The sequence below is a fragment of the Ambystoma mexicanum genome, chromosome 3q, assembly GCF_040938575.1.
Source record: "Ambystoma mexicanum isolate Mex_15411 chromosome 3q, UKY_AmexF1_1, whole genome shotgun sequence".
NCBI lineage: Eukaryota > Metazoa > Chordata > Amphibia > Caudata > Ambystomatidae > Ambystoma > Ambystoma mexicanum.
In genome coordinates, this window is record NC_090926.1 from 455,098,640 (window position 1) to 455,117,995 (window position 19,356).

Below are 19,356 nucleotides of genomic sequence, written 5' to 3' on the forward strand. Positions count from 1 at the left end.
CTTCAATGATATTTCCCACGCTCAATTGTGTAACATCTAGGTCTCAAATTCCAGCAAAGCCTCGGCTGATGTCATAGAGAAAGTTTAATGCATCCAAACAGGCCATATCATTCTACATTTAAAACCTACAAAATGCTACCTGGGAGTGGGGGCGATGAAGATGTGTCCCTGTTCATTTCACATGCTATGAGCATAGATCTTTTTGTAAATAAGACATTACAAGTAGCATAACATCTGTTCAATAAAAACATGCTCTTTAGCATATAGACCATTGCTCTAAATGATGGATTGGTTGTGCAGAATATGGACCCAGTAGACCATAGACAAATCAGCTGATTATTGGCAAAGGCTTTATTACCTCATGCTTCCAGTAATAAATATGTGTAATCAATAGAAATGTAACATACACCACTTTGTCACACCCAGGTTTTAGCAAATGGGCTTCGGCCAGACCCCGTGTATAATACTGGCCTATGTAGAGCACCTCCTGTTCTTTGTGAAGTGGTCCACTGCTCATGGAAACATTGCACCCACTATATCAGATACCTTACAAAAAGTGAGACTAAAAGATTCACAAGAACTCTGCACACATAAGAAGAAAAATGCCATGCAAAATAACATGTTTGATATATTTGAGGGGCAGGAGAGAGGGGCAATGGCTGAAGTCATTGGAGAGAGATGCGCTGTGGGCAATGATAAGGCTTAATACACATTTTTAAGGCATGATTACCATCTTGCAATTTCACCTCTAAATGTTATATGCTCACAAAACTTAAGGGCCTCATTACGAGTATGGAGGTAGCCATGGTGCTATTAGCGCCATGGCTGCCTCCATACCGGGCTCCAATACCGGGTTCCTTAAATGAGGAATAATCGGGTCATTCCAACATTGGAGGACCCGGTAATTCCTCCTTGAAGGAACCATTCCCCATTCCCATTTGAGCCCCCATAGGGCTCAATGGGAATGGGGAAGGAGCTAATAACGGGCACATTACTAACGGCCAGTTATTAGCTCCCTCTTCCCCTTGCGGGACCCGGAAAGGACGTCTGGTTTTCCCAGACGTCTGTTCCGGGTCCCGCAAAGGAAACCTCGTAATAGGCGCTCCCGTAATGAAGGTTGCCGGACCCGTACCGGCACCCTTCATTGCGAGAGCGCCAGGGTCGTAATGAGGCTAATGGCAAATGATGTTAATACTTGAAGGTAAACATTGGGCCTCATTCCGAGATTGGTGGTAACCATGGAGCTAATAGCTCCATGGCTGCCACCAATAACGGTACCGACTTACCGGTGTAGTCCGACCCTGGCAGGGCCGGTAAGTCCCCATTGGAAAAACCATTCCCCATTCCCATTTGAGCCCCCATAGGGCTCAAAGGCAATGGGGAAGGTGCTAATAACGGTACCACAAATTGTGGTACTGTTATTAGCTTCAAGGTCCCATAACGGGTCCCGTCCACAACGGCTGGTCAGACCTGGCGTTGCGGGTGGGACCCGCTAAGGGAACTCGCAATTGGGCAGTAAGGGATTACCGGCACCGGTCTCCTTACTGGTGCCCGGTATCCCTTACCACTCGACTCGGAATGAGGCCCATTATTTCTATATCTAGAAAGCGTCTCCAGTAACACACATAAGGAGAATCCATGCAATTCACGGGTTGTGAAATAAATTCATCAGAATCTGTGTATGTTGTCAATGTGAACAAATATACTTGTAGGTAACCAAAAACGTTAATATTTGTTTGTCGCAACTTGTGTTTAAATGACAAGAAAGTCATTTATTGTACTATAACAATACATCTTTTAATATCTATCCAAATAAGTGTTACATTTTTGTAGTTTTAGTTAAATGTATTACTTTATCACTCACTTTTAAAACACATGTTTTTATTCAATTGATTGTGTGTGTGTCATATCGTCATTACTTTTCACAATTGCTGTTTTGTTATCCGTTTATTCACTTTGTTATTTTTTCACTGAATTCTTTCTTGCTTAAGTGTTATAACTCTTTTCCTTTCTACTCCCTTGTAACTTGTTATTTGTTTGGTTTGTTTAACAGATTGAAATAAGATTAGCATCCATCCCATGTAAACAGTATTCTGTATACATGTGAATGACTAAAAAAACCACACTAGACTCAGGCTTGAGCAAGAACTCCCATTTTGGTGGTAGGACATAGTAAACAAAGCATAGTGAATTATGTAAATCAGCACTATAAACAAAAAAGAGGAAACACTGAGGAGCAGTTAACCTATAATAGATGGAGTATGAAGAAATAAACATCTCGAAAAGGCACTATACACTTTTATTCCCCACGGATGCACTATTCTGAATGGATGTCACGCACTGGTGTAGGAATCCTGTGGGGAAACTGTGATCTCGAATTTCCTGCATGGATTTCTGGAACTTAAATGAAATGCACTAGCATTTCCGTGGGATCGGAATTAAGCTCCCTGTGGATCAGGGCTGCATTCTAATGGACTAATCCTGTTCATCTGAAGCTGCCAGAAGCAGGCTCAGTCCATCACAATTCATCCTCTCTTTGGAACTGCTGATATGATGTGCATGGAGTCATAACAGGCACACAACAGCACGATTCCCTTGCCCGTTAGTGATCCAGGCAGATAATTAGGAGAAGCGGGCCAAGAGGATCCCAACCACTGAAGCAAAGCAGTTTCGGTCTTTTAGATGGAGTCTGCTGCATAAAGACCCTCAGTGGTTTCACAAAACTGAGTCAGAAAAACAAACATGATATAGCTGGTGAAGAAAAAGTAGCAGAAATCGAGTCTTACATTATTAAATATAATTTAAGCATGCCTCCCCTGTTTTAGGCTTCTTCCTAGAGAATTATTTCCTGTAGCTGAGTCGTGTGCAGAGAAGAGGATGCCTGCTGACATTTCTAGCTTGATTTAAGAAAACTGACTGAAATCCAGACAACAGCATCCTCTGAGCAGGGCAGTGGCAGAATTGCACTTTGATCGTTGGACCAACATCTTGGGTCAAGTTAGGAATAAAGAACAGGACTCGAGGAATAAAATATCAATAATAATAGTTGATTGGATTTCCTGCACTGGATAATTAACATGAACATGAAAATGAACATACATAAAAATGATATGTAATCTCAAGATACAAACATAGGGCCTCATTATAACTTTCGTGGTATCTCAGTGGTAAATCCGCTGAGATGCCACCAAACTGTATTACCGTTACCACCACTTGGTCCGGCAGTATTAGCACGAGAATACAAGTGGTGGTAGGCAGTGTTAGACCCCATTAATTGGAGTCCATTGTACTACATGGGGGCTTTCAGGGGTATTACCACCAGCGGTAAACCCACCGGTGATAATACCGCAGAATTGGCTGATTTTGGCTGGTAAGGTGGCTGAATTACCTACAGCTTCTTGCTGGAAGTTTTTTCCCCACCTTACACCCTAACTCGTAATTGGGCTGTGTGATAATCAAATTGTTACCGCACCGCCCAACTTATAATGAGGCCCATAGTCCTTTAAATTTGATTGATCATCTAGGTCATGAGGTTAGTTGTTTAATTCAGAAAGAGCATCTTAAAGATTTTCGGCAAACAGCATTTTCGGAACCCCTGAACAATGTGTCGGCACTTTGGCTTTCACCAAGAATATCACGTTTTGTTTGGCAAGCTCGTTCTCTGAGAACAATCTTGATTTGCTAATTTCTCCTGGGCAAAGCACAATTGAAAAGGGTCGGGATTCAGAAACCTGGAGAAAATTGGAGGACAACCAGGCATTATGTCTAAATTAAACATAGACTCGCACTACATTAGTTACAGATAACCTAGATTACAGGAAGAGGAACCATCTCATATAACAAGGAACCAGAAGGTCCAAGTGCTCAGTAGAGGATTACTGATGAATTATCATTCGGATCAACAATAAACATTTTCAGTGTAACATAAATGATGAGAAGAGGTGTCCAGAGTCCTGAACCCTTGCCTGGAGGCAAAGGCCATAGAAAACACCTGTTTGAGAGTTAATGAGGAAGGGGTTAGATAGTGGGGCATCCTCTGTGGTATCGTTTTGTAACAAGTAAGTGATACAAGTGTTTTGATTCAAATCTAGATCAGGCCCACTTTCTTGGTACAATCTGGTGCATTGTACAATGGAGCAAAGATCTGGCGTTAGGATTTATCAAAACAAAGGGGGCATCTTTTAAGTCAGATCGGTGTAATTGAATAGATCAGCTTGCAACCAGAGCTGGAGATAATTGGACTGTGGTGTCCGCAGAGCTTATTGTCACTGCCACTGGTAAGTGCTACCATTTTGTATTTTGAGGCATCCTCTGAAGCAACGCTAGTGACTGATTTAAAGGTTTATCACTGGTGCTTTATGTTTTCATCAATAATATCAACATTCCCCACTGCGTCCATGGATTTCGCTATAATATCGAAAAAGAATAGTGGTTTTGATTTTCTGCTGAAAGGGTAATTATTGATTTGGAAACTTGTTTACAGTCTGTGGCTTTCAACTAGAACAGATCTGAGTTACATGGAACTTGTTCTCCAGTGACAGCTTTGTGTAACTAATGCGTACACCCTAGGACATTGCCATTGGCATCATACACCTTTATATTAATGTCAACAGTGCTAGTTCTGACCGGACCTCTCTCACACGAAGCAATACGAAATATATGGTGGTGATTTTTTAACAGACTAACACATTGTCCAGCAGCACTTTTGCTTATCTATATAGCTAATGCTGCTTTCTTTGTCTTTGAGGACAAACTATTGGATAAGAATCAGCGTGTATCTCTGCGGGACATTGATGCCAGTACCAGGATCTCAGGCATTCCCAGGAGCAATGCCAAATATTGGCAGTGCTGACATGACGATTTCAAGAGAAGTGCATTCTTCAGTAACCAGGGGCATTGTCATCCACATCCTGGATTAAGACTTCTACGTAAACAACATTCAGAGAATGTGACATAATATTATCAAAGTTGATGGGACAGCACTTTTTTACTTAATTAATTCTGACCTTCACATTCAGGTTTCATGTATCTGCCTTTATTGTAAAATATTGGTTCTCAGCAGCAGAAAAAATACAGGGTCCCCTGTCAGATAAATGCCTTGTCTTTCACTCCAAATCATGTGCAATGTTTCCCACCAAAGACCGTCCCTTCATTTTTTCAGCACTTAAACATGGTTTCTGTCCAGAAACAACACCACGGGCACAGCAAACTAACAGAGAAAGCACTGCCCCCGCCCCTCCCTGCCCCTCAGAGGCAGGATTCCATTTCAGCCAAAGTAAATGCTGTACCAGTGTACAGAAAAAGTACCAGTCTCTCAAATACAGGGCTTTACACGTCATGGGGCAGGGCTTGCAGCACGGTTCTGAATTCCATCTAAGGCAGGGTCCTGCGGGGTCCCACATCTACATCCATGCACACATTTCCCACTCCTCTCACTACCCGGGCAGACTGACTACTCCGTTCCTGAGATGCCACTACTGCTGCACAGCAGGGATGAGCCCTCCATACCAGGAGCCAACGAACACCAAAAGAAATAAAAGGGACTCATTAGCACCTCACTGCCACTAATCACTGCAGACAGCTGGGCTTTTAGTTTAGTTGGAACATCCATTTAATTGTTTTAAGTTTTGAGATAACATAAGAAGCAAGTCTGGAATAGTGAGCGTTGGCCCACAGTTCATCTGTTTGGGTGGACAGAGATATGCCTGCATGTCACACAGATCACTGCAAATGGCATAATAACACCTGACGTTATCATACAGACATGGGAAATACTGACCTGCGAGATACACGCATATGTGAGATAACGGAGCTATCTTACAGGTTTTGGCAGCAGCATGGACCGTTTTTGATTTGGTTTCACTTTTGCATTAGGATATTTTTTTTCAGTAGATACAGCTGATTAAGTATATTATATGTAACATGCATCTCAAAAGTCGATTTCCCTCCCTTCCACGACCGTTTGGAAAATTTGACTACATCTGTTAAGCCACTTCTTTATTTACATCTAATTCAAAGGTTGCTTGTGCAATTGTGATTCTTTCTATGACAGATGCTTAAAAGGTCCCATCAGCAACTATTATTCTGTGTCTGGTTATAGCCCTCCATACGTGCTTGGCCCATTTAAAGCATTGCCCACAAACAATTAAATCAAGAAGCAATGACTTCAATGTAAGCTAACTCAGGATTATTTCTGCTTCAAACACAGTGCTGCGGAGCTCCTTCCGAGAGGAGTCTTTTTATAGCAAGCATTTCCCATATCATAGGGGGCTGCAATGCTGGATCGTCACTAAAAGGGCTATGAGAGTGTGCATCATTGATCTTGGTCCATGTGAATGAACTTGCTTCCCACTGTAGAAAACCCACATTTCATGGACAGTGAAACCCCTGATGAAGTGGAACAAAGGATCAGGGGATGCTGCACTTTCAATACTGGCTATAGATATGAAAGACATTGAGGAATGAAGCGTGCAAGCTGAATGCAAACATATCCATCAACGTGCAGGCTAGTCCTAGCTTTCAGCATATGTGTTACAGGTGTTTCAACTTGCCCAAGATCAAACTCATCTAATCATCAAGCATCTGGATGTGCTATTTAGGGATCCACTGCAGGTGGCCAAGGACCTAATTGACAAAGTGTGATTTATACCAGCTATGGCTTTATCAAACATGCTCTCTCTCATTTTATCTAATACTGCATGTAAGCATAAAGCTTTATTAGAATTGTACTTCGACAACTCATCAAAGCACATAGTTCACTCAATTAAACACCATAAAAACATAGCTGTGCACCTCGGCCAACGTCTTCAGCAATACAAATAAAACAAGACAAGTATATAAATAGATAAAAAGGCAAAAAGTTAAAACCACCAATAGAAAACTATACTATACATAAACATGAGTCCGTTTTGCCAGAGAAATTAAGAATACACAAACATTTCATTGACTAGCATTCATAGTATTTGACCAACAGCGAAGACCTTTTGCCGATAACGGCTTAATGAATAAAACACCCACGTGGCATTACAGGATGCCAAGAATGCAAAGGTGGGGCAGCATTTCCCAATGATAATTGATTTCAATATGGGAAACAAATATTACATAAGAATAAAGTGTATGCCTGACTCCACCTTTTTGGGACAAAAACGACGACAGATATTCTGCAATCTCTCTTGATTATTCTAGCAATAAAGCCAGGAACGTATTGGCAGTAAATTAAATGTAAAAATAAAACAAAACAAAACACAGCGTTCATACAGATGTACTCTAAAACGTAGGCGCTGGCTGCATGCTTGGGAAAGAGATGTCCAGAAACTCCTTACATTTCAGTACAGAGGCCAGAACATCCTGAAAGCATACGCACGCTTCTGCGCCAATGTAATACTTTCAAGTTGATATGACACATATGAGTAATGTGAGCATTCTGTTCATATGTGCCAGTTGCTTGTAAAGCTATATTTATAGTGCCATGTGAGGATGATAAAGATCAAGGTGTCCATTTCCTCTCAATCAATACAATGTTTGCTAGTAAATGGTTTAGTGTAGTGTGACATGACAACTGCCCTTCTCTGTTAATACCAACCAGCAGAACACGTCAGAAAAATAACAGTGTCTTTGGTGATTGCAAACAATGCACTTACCATGGGCTGGTCCTCTGTTCCCATAGACAAGAAATCATCAATCAGAAGAGGTCTTTGTTTCTCAGAAATTGTGTTTTCTGTAATGGTGTCTGAATGGCTTGAAATCGGGAACTTAAAGTTGCTCGTTCCCGAGTCTGTTGTTAAACAGGCCTCGTGAGAATAGGTCTGTAGAAAAGCTCTGACCCCATCAATGCCCACAAACTGAGAGGCGGGAAGTGAATGGAAATTAACCCCTGATGGCTCAGAGAGCTGGGTCTCCCTCCAGTGATGAAGCCTGATGGCCACAAGCAGAATGATAAGGAAAAGGAACAAGAAGGAAACAGCAGCAACAGCGATCACCAGATACAGCGTGAGGTCCGACTCCATGTCTGTGGGAGCTGAAGGGTTACTGACGTCATGCAGCATTTCCGGAATACTATCAGCCATCACTATGGTGACTGTCACCGAGGCAGACAGAGGAGGCTGCCCATTGTCCCGCACCGACACCACCAGGTAGTGTTTAATGGCGTCTTTCTCCATAATAGGGCGGCCGGTCCTGATTTCCCCAGTGTGGAGACCTACAGTAAACAGGCCCTGGTCTGTGGCCCTCAGCAGCTGGTAGGAGAGCCAGGCATTCTGCCCAGAGTCCCCATCAACAGCCACCACCTTAGTGATCAGATACCCCGGCTCAGAGGAGCGAGGAGCCATCTCCACCCCAGAGGAGCCATCCGTGGGGGCTGAAGGGTATAATATTTCAGGGGTGTTGTCATTCTGATCCAGTATAAAGAATGTGACAGTGACATTACTCGCCAGAGCTGGAGAGCCGCCATCTTGGGCCTTTACTTGTATCTGAAAGTCTTGGAACTTTTCAAAGTCGAAGGATTGAAGTGCATAGATGACGCCAGATTCAGAATTAATGGAGATGTAGGAAGACAATGGCACACCCCCAATGTGTCCATCAACGATGGAGTAACTGATCCTGGCATTCTTGCCCCAATCCGAATCTGTTGCCTTTGCAGCAAAAATAGAAGTGCCTTGAGGTATATTTTCTACTATGTAGGTGCTGTATGAGATTTGCTGAAATACTGGAGGGTTGTCATTTTCATCTGTAATCTGAATGTTTACAGTTAGGGTTTTAGATATTGGGGGATATCCATTGTCTGTGGCTGTAATAGTTATGTTATACTGTGGAAACTGTTCTCTGTCCAAAACCCCATCAGTAACCAAACTGTAATAATTTTCAACTGATTTCTTTAACTGAAAGGGGAGGTGAGGAGGGAGGGAACATACCACCGTCCCATGTGCTCCTGCATCCCTGTCGAAGGCTTCAAGGAGGGCAATGACGGTGCCAGGAGGGCTGCTTTCTGGAACTAGGCTGAGCAGGGATGACATCAAAATCTCGGGGCTGTTATCGTTTATGTTATTGACCTCTATCAACACTTTGCAGCGTGATGACAGAGTCCCGTCACTTGCTTGGACGTCAAATTCATAAAATTCGTATTCTTCAAAATCTAGTTGGTCAGTCAAGGATACTCCCCCAGTGGCTGAGTCCAGTTTAAATTTCTTTAAAGCCATGTCCTTGATTTTGTGAAATGAATAAGTTACTTCTGCGTTTGATGCCTGGTCAATGTCAGTAGCTCTGACCACGCCAACCAGATAGCCCTGCGCCGCATCCTCCAACACGCTGAACTTATAAACAGGCTGGTCAAATACCGGGGCGTTATCATTGACATCCAGGACATTGATCTGTATCTGCACCGAGCCCGACCTCGCCGGGCTCCCTCCATCCACAGCAGTGAGGATTAGATTGTGCACAGGCTCGTCCTCTCGGTCCAGGGTTTTCTCAAGGACGAGCTCTACAGACTTTGCTCCATCTGAAGTACTTTTTATGTCCAGTGCAAAGTGTTTATTTGCACTGAGCTGGTAGCTCTGGAGAGAGTTCAGTCCCACGTCTGCATCTCGTGCCTCAGGCAGCACAAAGCGTTTTCCCAGTACAGTGCTCTCAACGACTTGTAAAGATATTTGCTGAGCAATAAACGTGGGTGAATTATCATTAATGTCTTGAATTTGCACTTCCACGTTGTACACTTTCATAATTTTCTCAGAAAAAATGTCTACATTCATTAGGCACTGAGCAACAAGGGCACAGACCTCTTCTCTGTCAATCCGCTCCTTGATGTATAAACGCCCGGTGTTTGCATTGAGGGTAAAATACTGCTTCCTACCTCTGGACACGATGCGGGCTCCACCTTCTGATAACTCCTTGGGGTCCATCCCCAGATCTAGAGCCACGTTTCCCACAAAAGAGCCTTTCTTCATTTCCTCGGGAATGGAATAACGGAGCTGCCCAGAAGCGGCTCCCCAGACTGTCAGCATTGCAGCGACGAGCAGCAGAGGAGCCCGGGGGCAGCAGCCTCTCGGTGTCCGAGCCATGGCAGGAGGGGAGCCTCTGGATTATTGATAATCCTGTTCGGCGCTCAGCTTTAAAGCAGGTTTTCCTTGTAGCGTCACTCTGTCTCATCTTGTAGTGTTGCTATTTGTATCACGTGGTTTGCGGCTCACTCCGTGCATTTCTCCTCTTGATGGTTAAGCAGCGACACTCAGTGTCCAAACCGTGAATAGCAGAAAGTCAGACACAAATGGATGTCGCAACTTTTTGAGCTACGTTTACAGCTGCTTCCACTTCCTCTTGTTTTATATGTTGCTTCATTTGTATACACCTGAGTAAAGAATGGTAAGGATGAGGCTCACCAGCTCTATTAGTAGACATTGGGTTATTACAATTTTCTATGAAAAACCTCAATTACCATAAAGGCTCTTTTCGGGGAAGGCTGGTGACTTCATGGGCCACGCTGTATAAGCATTCCTTGTATCATCGTGTTTTAGTCAATCTCTGGATACTTCACTTTGCATTGAGAAGATGATTGATGTTCTGTTGGATTTATGTTTTTCGCATGTTGTTAAAGCTTATATGATTTAACCAAATGACAACAAAAAAATATGCATTTATTGTCAAAGTAAGTCAACCCTTTAACATGCTATAGGCAGATTTTTCAATCCACCATCTTAAAATCGGTGCCACAGTGTACCTCCTGGAATGCATGCAACACTCCAAATACCCGCGCTTAAAGCACCCATATGTATCATTAATATATCATTATTTTTGCCTTTTTGCCGTTTCATAGAGATATCCGCGCAGTGGTCGAAGTGGGCGGGAGCGGTTGGGAGCGGTGCTCCTTTACTTTTAAAAACGAAATTTGACCATTCCTATACTTTTATTTTAAAAATAAACCGTTACGGAATAGTTTTGTAATAAAATAAAAGTGTAGGAAGAAGTTGAAACTTGCACTTCAGTGCACTGCACTGAAGGTTCCCTTAAACAGCAGGCACATGTGTTTGGGGGTTTGTATTGTGTGTGGGAGGGGGCGTGGTGATGGGGTTTGTAAGAAGCGTGGTCAGGCCAGTACGGAACATAGCTCCACTACTTCTTTTCATACACTGCGACCACTGTATCCGCTGCCCTCTTTCTTTACACTAGCGACTGCCCTTTTGACTCTTTGGTTATTTCTGCACAGCACATCTTGACGAATGATTGCTTTTGCAATTGTTGGTTGATTGCGTTTAAGTTGCAAACAGGGAACTGGCCACCTCTAGACTTGCACACGACACTTGAATATTTAACATGTCCGGGGTGCAACTGATCAAAATGTCTCGGTGGGGGCTAACCCTTCAAATGTTTGTTGAGGGGCTATCTTTAGAGACTGTGAGGGACCGGAACACTTGTGTGGGAGCCTCTAACTTCTTTACACATTTTAATGAGACTATTTTGGAGCAGCTTCAATCTAACAAGCAATTACCTCTCTACTTTACTTCTGAAACCACATAACTTAAGAGCTGCTCTGAGAATGAGCTGTCTCCTGCCCCCCTCACCCTTCCTGTCACTTTCCTGACATGCAAGTACTAACACCCTATTACGATTTCAAATGACTAAAAATGTATGCATACAAATGCAGGTGCTAACAGTGAAACACATGACATTATTAAATGCCGGGCCTTTGTGAACTGTGCAGCCACAGTCACTGTTTATTGGTTGTTTTCTGGCCTGCCACGGCTAGGTCAGTCAAGTCAACATAACCCAACATGTTGTGGGGCTAAAGCCCAATCTGCCCAATGGTCATTGCGCCACTGAACTGGTAGGTCTTTGTTTCTCCCATTTGTTGTAATGGGGCCTATTTTTAGAATTATACACATCTTTCTTACAGCATGAGACACGTTCCCCCCCCCCGACCCTCAGGCCAGCACCTAGATCCTCAGTAGAAACACACCCCCTATTCATTTTTTCAATAGTTTGTGGTATGGTATCATTATTGCTTGCCTCATTATGAGAAGTTTACCAGCGCAGCTGTAACACACGGAGAGTCTCTGAAAATACTGCATGTTGTATTTCACAAAAACTGTGTGTGTTAATTTACATATTTTTGCAAATTAATATTTTTTCTTAATCCATTTCAACCCTCTTTTTTAGTGGATTTTGTAAAGAAGTGGCTCACACCATTAGAGAACAAGTTACTTACCAACTGGTAACGTTCTTTCGACTGGATGTTCCTCCAATGCATTCCACATCTTTGACATGTAATGTCCAAAGCTGTACTCTTAGGAAATTTTTCGGCAGAGGGCGTCCTGCATCGATGGCGTCGGGTCCATGTCCCTTGAAGGCCTCTGTCGAGGACGACGTCACAGGATGTTATAAATAGGACGCACGGCGCCCGTAGCCTCAGTTTAAGTTTTTTCCCCAAGAACGTGTGGCACCAGTCTGATGCCTGCTGGACTGCACTTAGCCTTGCCGAAAACGGAAGCTGCAATCCCAATAGAAATTCTCCTGAGGGGCAGGCTGGGAGAGCGATGTGGAATGCTTTGGAGGAACATCCAGTCGAAAGAACGTTACCAGTTGGTAAGTAACTTGTTCTTCGACTGGATTGTGTCCTTCAACACATTCCACATCTTTGACAGACTCCCAAAGCAGTACCAGTAAATGGAGGAGGGAAAAGAATTTAGAGTACCAAAGTAGATTGCGGAATAAAGAACTGTCTTCCCAATGGCCATATCCTGACCAAGGAATGTATCCAGGCAATAATGTTTTATAAATGTATGGATTGAAGCCAAAGTAGCGGCATCACAAATATTCCGCTGGAGGGCTGTGGAAGTAGCCACGCCCATAGTGGAAAGAGGTCGCAACCCTTTAGGAGGGTCCTTACCCGCCAACCGCTAACACTCCGTAATGGTAAGGATAATCCACCTGGACAAGGTCTGTTTGGTAACAGCCTGGCCCAATCGGTGTCCAGCATATCCTACAAAGAGTTGATCGTCCACTCTGACCCTGGACATCCTAGAAATGTAAAAGCTAAGAGCTCTCCTAGGATCCAACCGATGGAGACGCTCCTCTTCCTTACCAGGATGAGGAGGAAGGTAGAAAGATGGAAGAACCACCTTTTGACTCAAATGATTTTCAGAGACTACCTTAGGTAGAAAAGAGGGATGTAGTCGCAGTATAACCCTGTCATTGTGAAACTCAGTAAAGGGTGGCTTAGATGAACGTGACTGCAATTCACTCACTCTGCGAGCGGAAGTAACCGCAACCAAGAACACAATCTTGAAGGACAGTAATCCCAAAGGACAACAGTACAGAGGTTCAAACGGAGCACCATGAGAAACTTCAAAACCAAATTCAAATCCCAAACCGGCACCTGAAAGGGTGACGGCAAAATACATTAGTCAGTCTTTTAAGAAACTGGGAAATCAAAGGAATACTAAAATAAGAACCTTCTTCAGATGAGCGCTTAAAGATAGACAGCGCCGCCACGTAACCTTTAATGGTACCCACTTGAAGGCCCCTGTGGGCCAAAGAAAGCAAGCAAGACAAAACCATAGCAATGGAGCACTGAAAAGGATCAACATTGTGAACTCTGCATCAGTTGCAGAACCTACGACCACGGCAACAGTACAGGGATTTTGTTGCAGGCCTCCTGGCCGAAAGCAACACCTCCATCACGTCATCCGGGAGGCCCCAATCCTTATACCTCAACCTTTCAGATACCAAACGTGAAGGTTGAGAGTCTTGACCTCGCGTGAGAGCAGATCCTCTCGGTGGGGAAGACGGCGTGGAGGGCAGATGGGCATTTCCAGAAGGTCCGGGTACCACGCTCTCCTGACTCAATCCGGTGCAATGAGGATCATGTGGGAACCGAACCTCCGTAACCTCCGCAAAACTTGAGGAATGACAGGGACTGGAGTAAACGCGTACAGCAGTGGGAATGACCAATCCACCACAAACGCGTCTCCTAAGGCTCCTCTTGGAGGAAACTCCCTTGAGCAGAATCTTTCGCACTTCCGGTTGACACTGGTGGCAAAGAGATCCACTAACGGGGTTCCCAAAAGGGCAAAGATCTCCTGAAGGACTTCCTGAGCCAACTCCCACTTGTGGGAGACCACGCTCTGCCTGCTCAGAGTGTCCGCCGCTGCATTGTCGTCTCCGGCCAGATGAACTGCCGAGATCGAAATTTCCTGCTAGATGGCCCAGAACCAGAGCTGCATTGCCACTCTGCACAACGGAAGTGACCCTACCCCCCCTTTTTGTTGAGGTAATGCATGGCCACTGTGTTGTCCGTCATGATCAGGACACTCTTCCCCCGCACAGAGGGCAGAAACGCCTTCAGGGCTAGCCTGATGGCCCTCAGCTCTAACAAATTGATGTGGAGTGTGGACTCCGACAGAGACAAACGACCACTGGTGGTCAAGTCGTTGGTATGAGCGCCCCATCCTGTGAGGGAAGCATCCGTCACTATCGTCACCTACGGCCACGGTTGCCAAAACTGTTCCCTCAACATCAGGTTCCCTTTGTTGGCCCACCACAGAAGAACCTGGGAGACCGACAGTGGAATCTGAATGGGATCCGACATCTTGCCGGAGAACTGTGACCGCTGCATCTTGAGAGCCCACTGCAGGGATCTCATCTGCAGCCTGGCCTGTGGCACCAGACAAATGCAGGATGCCATGAGGCCGAGCAACCTTAAGAATTCAAAAGCCGGGAGACTCTGGGCATGTTGAAACTTGTCCACCATCTGCACAATGTGATGAGCACCTAACTTTGGGAGGTGAACACTTCCCCAAGGACGTATCCAACACAGCCCGATGTACTGGAGCTGTTGGGAAGGTGTCAGGTGCGACTTCTTGAAATTTAGGGAGAAGTACAGCCTGTGGAGAGTGCAGCAGGTGACACCGAGAGGATCCAACGCTAGTTCGGGAGAGCGCGCCTGGATCGTCAGTCATCCAGGTAGGGGTAGACGTGAATCCCCCCTCGCCTGAGGTACGCTGCCCCCACCACCATGAGCTTGGTGAAGACCCTTGGGAGGAGGTCAATCCGAATGGTAGGACCCGAAACTGAAAGTGCGAGTCGCCAGCTACAAACCTCAGGTACTTCCTGTGCACGGGATGGATCGGAACATGGAAGTAAGCATCCTTGAGGTGCAGAGACACCAACCAATCCTGAAGTTGAAGGGCCTGGAGGACTTGAGAAAGAGTGACCATCTTGAACTTGTCCTTCCCTTCCTGAGAAGTTTGTTCAACCAACGCAAGTCCATGATGGGTCTCAATCCCCTGTCTTTCTTTGGGATAAAAAAATAAGGGAAATACCATCCCTTGTTCCTCTCTGCTACAGGCACCAGTTCTATGGCGCCTTTCTCCAGCAGCGACTAGATTTCCTGCGCAAGGAGAGGATCCTGACTTTTCAAAGAGTGGTTCCCCGATGGATTGTCGAAGGGCCACCGAAGGAAGGGAAGGCAGTAGCCTTGGGCAATGGTATCCAGAACCCACACATCTGAAGTAATGGGCTACCATTCTTCGAGATGCTGAGACAGTCTGCCCCCAACCGGCGAACCATGGGACATGGCCTCACGGCCACTTGGAAGCGGCTGCGGCAGTGCTTGAAAGCAAAGAGTTAGCTGCGTGAGCGGCTTTGGCACCCCGATTTCCCCGACCACCACGGGTACCTTTTCGCTGGCCCCTTTGACTGGAGGCCCCTCTCGTTCTACCAAAAGAGGAGGAGAAACGAAAGGAACCTGACACAGCAGTGTCCCCTAGGACAAAGAGGTGGAGGTTGATGCACCGCGGCGCTTAAAGATTTCACCGCAGCTTTTGTGATCTGCAACCTCTCAAGGCTCTCGTCAGCCTTGCTGCCAAATAAATGTGCGCCATCAAAGGGCATGTTCAGAAGACAGCTTTGCACATCCGGAGCAAACCCCGATTTCAGCCACCACCAAATCTGCATATAACGGTGCTTGCAGCCATGGACCGGCTCACACTGTCAGCCGTATCCAAACTCAACTGAAGGGCCTCACACATGGCATCCTTGCCATCCTGCCCCATAGCAAGAAAACCATCCCTTTCTTCCCCCTCAGGAATACGCTCAGCTGCAAAAGATACACAATACCACAGAGTGTGTGTAAACTTTGTCAAGGATCACGTGGAGTTGGCCGATTTCAAGGCCATGCACCCAGCAGAAAATACTTTCCGTGCCCAACCGTCGAAGCGCTTGTCGTCCCTATCCGGAGGGATGGAAGGGTACGCCGCCTGCCTCGAAGTGACCGTACCGCCTGAACCACCAAACTCTCAGGAGTGGGGTAGTAGATAAATAGCTGGGGTCGCTAACGGAAGGGCAGTATTTCTGCAAGGAAGGATGAAAAGGCAAAACCGGGTCAGAGGACGAACCCTGATCAAAAATGTCCATCAGATTGTCCTGCACAAAGTCTTCAGGAGGACTGGATCAGCCCAGATACTCCGAGACCCGAGACATGAGCCTTCTGTACGAAGCCCCAGGCTCAGGTCTACCAAAGTCCACTTCCGGGGAAGCGTCCAACCCATTGGCATCATGCAGGGACTATTTCAACTCCACCAACTGACTGTCAACAGAAAATTGTGGAGCCTCATCCAGTTCACCAGGGTCCTCAAATTCAGACCTCTCCGCCTCTTTGTAAATGTCAGAAAGAGGGAGGTGAAACCCAGGTCTGGTGACAGAAGAGGGCATGGAGGCCACAAATGGATGCACAAACTTCGACGTAGACTTCCTTGGAGGATCCACAATGTTCGGGAACTCCAAAGGCACACTCTTGAGAAAAAATTTCAGAAGGCGCCGAAAGCGTTGAAGGCTTCGACGTCGACACAGGTGCCGACAGTGCAGTGGGCTGGTATGACGGCAAAGCATCGATGTCCGGGTCGGTCGGACAGAGCACCGACCGAGTTGATGCCGGCATCAAGCCCTCCATAGGTAGCTGCGGTCTCGCTGGGGACGAGGACCGACACCTAGAGATACATCTCTTGAGACCTTTCGATTCCTTGTCCGTACGGGACCTCGACGGCTCCTGATGTGTGTCGCGCCATGAACCCGAGCCCAAAGGCGTGCGAGCCACGGAACAAGATGGATCCTGGCCGGCTTCATCAGAAGGCGCGACCGGACCCGTGTCCTGCGAATGAAAAATCGCCATCATGGATTTATTAAATGCCGCCCATTCCTCCGGAGTCAAGGACTTCGTAGGGCACGTAACCTTCCTCGAGGCACCATCCACCGAGGAGGACGGGGAAGGGGACCGGTGACAGCGCTTCCTCGAGTGCCGGGACAAGGAAGACGAGTGGCGGGAACCACTCCGGGACTAAGATCCCCGGGAATCATTCTGACGTGGAGTGTCGCCCCTTGAGTCATCGGTGGAAACCCCCTTGGACTTGGAATTAGAAGCACAGGACTTAACAGGCTTCGAGCCCCAACCTACCAGGAGCTTCCCATTCCACTCCCGCAAGGCCTTGGTAGTCAGCGACTGGCATTTCGAGCAGTCGTTGGTGTCGTGCGACTTGCCCAGGCATCACAAACAAATGCGGTATGGGTCGGTGAGCGACATGTTCGACTTGCAGTCCCGGCATGTCTTAAATCCAGACCGCAGAGTTGGAGGGGTCGAAAAGAAAGAAATCTACGAATAAAACACACAAGGCGCACTGAGTCTCACGAAGTTAACATGTTTGCGGAAAAAACTGAACTGAGGTTATGGGCACCGTGCGTCCTATTTATAACATCCTGTGACGTCGCCCTCGATGGAGGCCTTCGAGGGACATGGACCCGACGCAGGACGCCCTCTGCCGAAAAAGTTTCCGAAGTGCACAGCTGTGGACATTACATGTCAAAGATGTGGAATGCGTTGGAGGACACAATCCATTTGAAGTACAGTTTCTACTAACGTACAGAAGCGTCAGTATTGACCATTCTCTACATTATATTGTAAGGGGGGACACAGTGGGCACTTTATCCTATTCCTTTCATCGTCACCCTTACGATTATTCTTAATGAACTTGAAAGGATGCATTAGCTCATTCCTTTCCCTCCTGGGAAAAAACATCTTTTTAACAATGTGTGCCTACAGCTCTTGGGTGGAGGTAAACATAAGAGGTATACATATGAGATTTGTAACCGCATGTTCAGGTGACATTTACCACATTCAGAATTTCTAAGAAAACCACACACAATAGACGTCCCATATTTCATACATTTGTGGGCAGTAAAACGATTTCTATTTGCAAACACAGTTCATTATTACTGTTACCGCCAAACTAGCAATGAGGGCCTAATTGCTCAACTAAGGGAAGGATAGTTTCTCCAAATACATGAAAGAAGCATCTGTGAGAATTCGTTGAAGAGCATTGTTATAATACAATTTGAGGGCTCTGAAGTCAGGTGAGGCAGTAAAAAGCAGGGGGCAATCAAGTACAAAATATCTAGCTTTATTCCAACACTTTATACAGGGGTTCAAGACTCAGGAGCACACGCAAAGGCTATCCTAAGGCAGACCATCTCTGGTCCAAACTGAAACTCTCGGAACACTCACACATCATCACCCATCCAACATTCCCTGAGCAGTCATTCACCCACAACCACCAACATTCTAACATATTGCAGGCATGTCCAGCAGGATACATGCAACTCACTCACGGCAGCATACAACACACCACCTTTCGTTTGTAAAGGAGAAGGGAGTAATATCTACACAACATTCACATCAAAACAAGAAGGGAAACTCCTAATCTTGGAAGGGAATAAGTACAACGGTGCATGGCTTTGGAACATTGAGTAAATCCAAATTAATCTTCAGAATGGATCAACATGAGGAATTCCTCTTTGGAGTATCGGGAGTCCTTTATGCCTAGGAAAAGGAATGACTTTGTAGTACTGGCAAACCACAAAAAGGGAATACTGCTGTGAAGCAACCCAACAACCACGTAGGCGGGGCACAAGAGAGGAAATCTTGGTGCACCGGTGACCTCTAACCTAAACATGTCTCAGAAGAACAGACTTTAGACAGGTGCATTGGAGTAATGGCACCTCCTACGTATTAAATCACAAGAGAGACTGGCTTGGAGTGCTGGTGGTGTCTAATTGTATTCACACAATAGTAGACAAAATGATGGTGAGCACTGGTATAGTACAGTTGGGGTCAAAAACCTCACATAACAGAGCGACAAGCACCTTGGACTACCAGGGGAAAACAGTGTTAGTAATGTAATTAATCGTCAATCTGAGAATTGTATTAACAAAAGAGAAGCCACCCTGGACTAGGGGTGTCTTCAAAGAGAAATTGCATTCAAGTAGCAAAGAAATCCACATTAATGAAAACACAGTCCCTTAAAGGTTGGAGCATCCGGT

At 45.6% G+C, this 19,356-nt stretch overlaps 1 protein-coding gene across 15 annotated transcripts in view; it reads right to left on the reverse strand.

The window, feature by feature from the left end:
* The window catches only part of LOC138582666 (protocadherin gamma-C3-like), a 1,158,828-nt gene that overhangs the window by 726,619 nt on the left and 412,853 nt on the right, over window positions 1–19,356 (reverse strand). The window contains exon 1 of one of the 15 annotated variants that reach the window (XM_069654183.1): window positions 7,641–10,067. The exons of the other annotated variants lie outside the window; for them this stretch is intronic. Coding sequence (XP_069510284.1) covers window positions 7,641–10,052 — 2,412 coding nt within the window. The 5' untranslated portion in view covers window positions 10,053–10,067. Of the gene's footprint in view, window positions 1–7,640; window positions 10,068–19,356 lie in introns of those variants that run through there. 15 annotated transcript variants of the gene reach the window in all.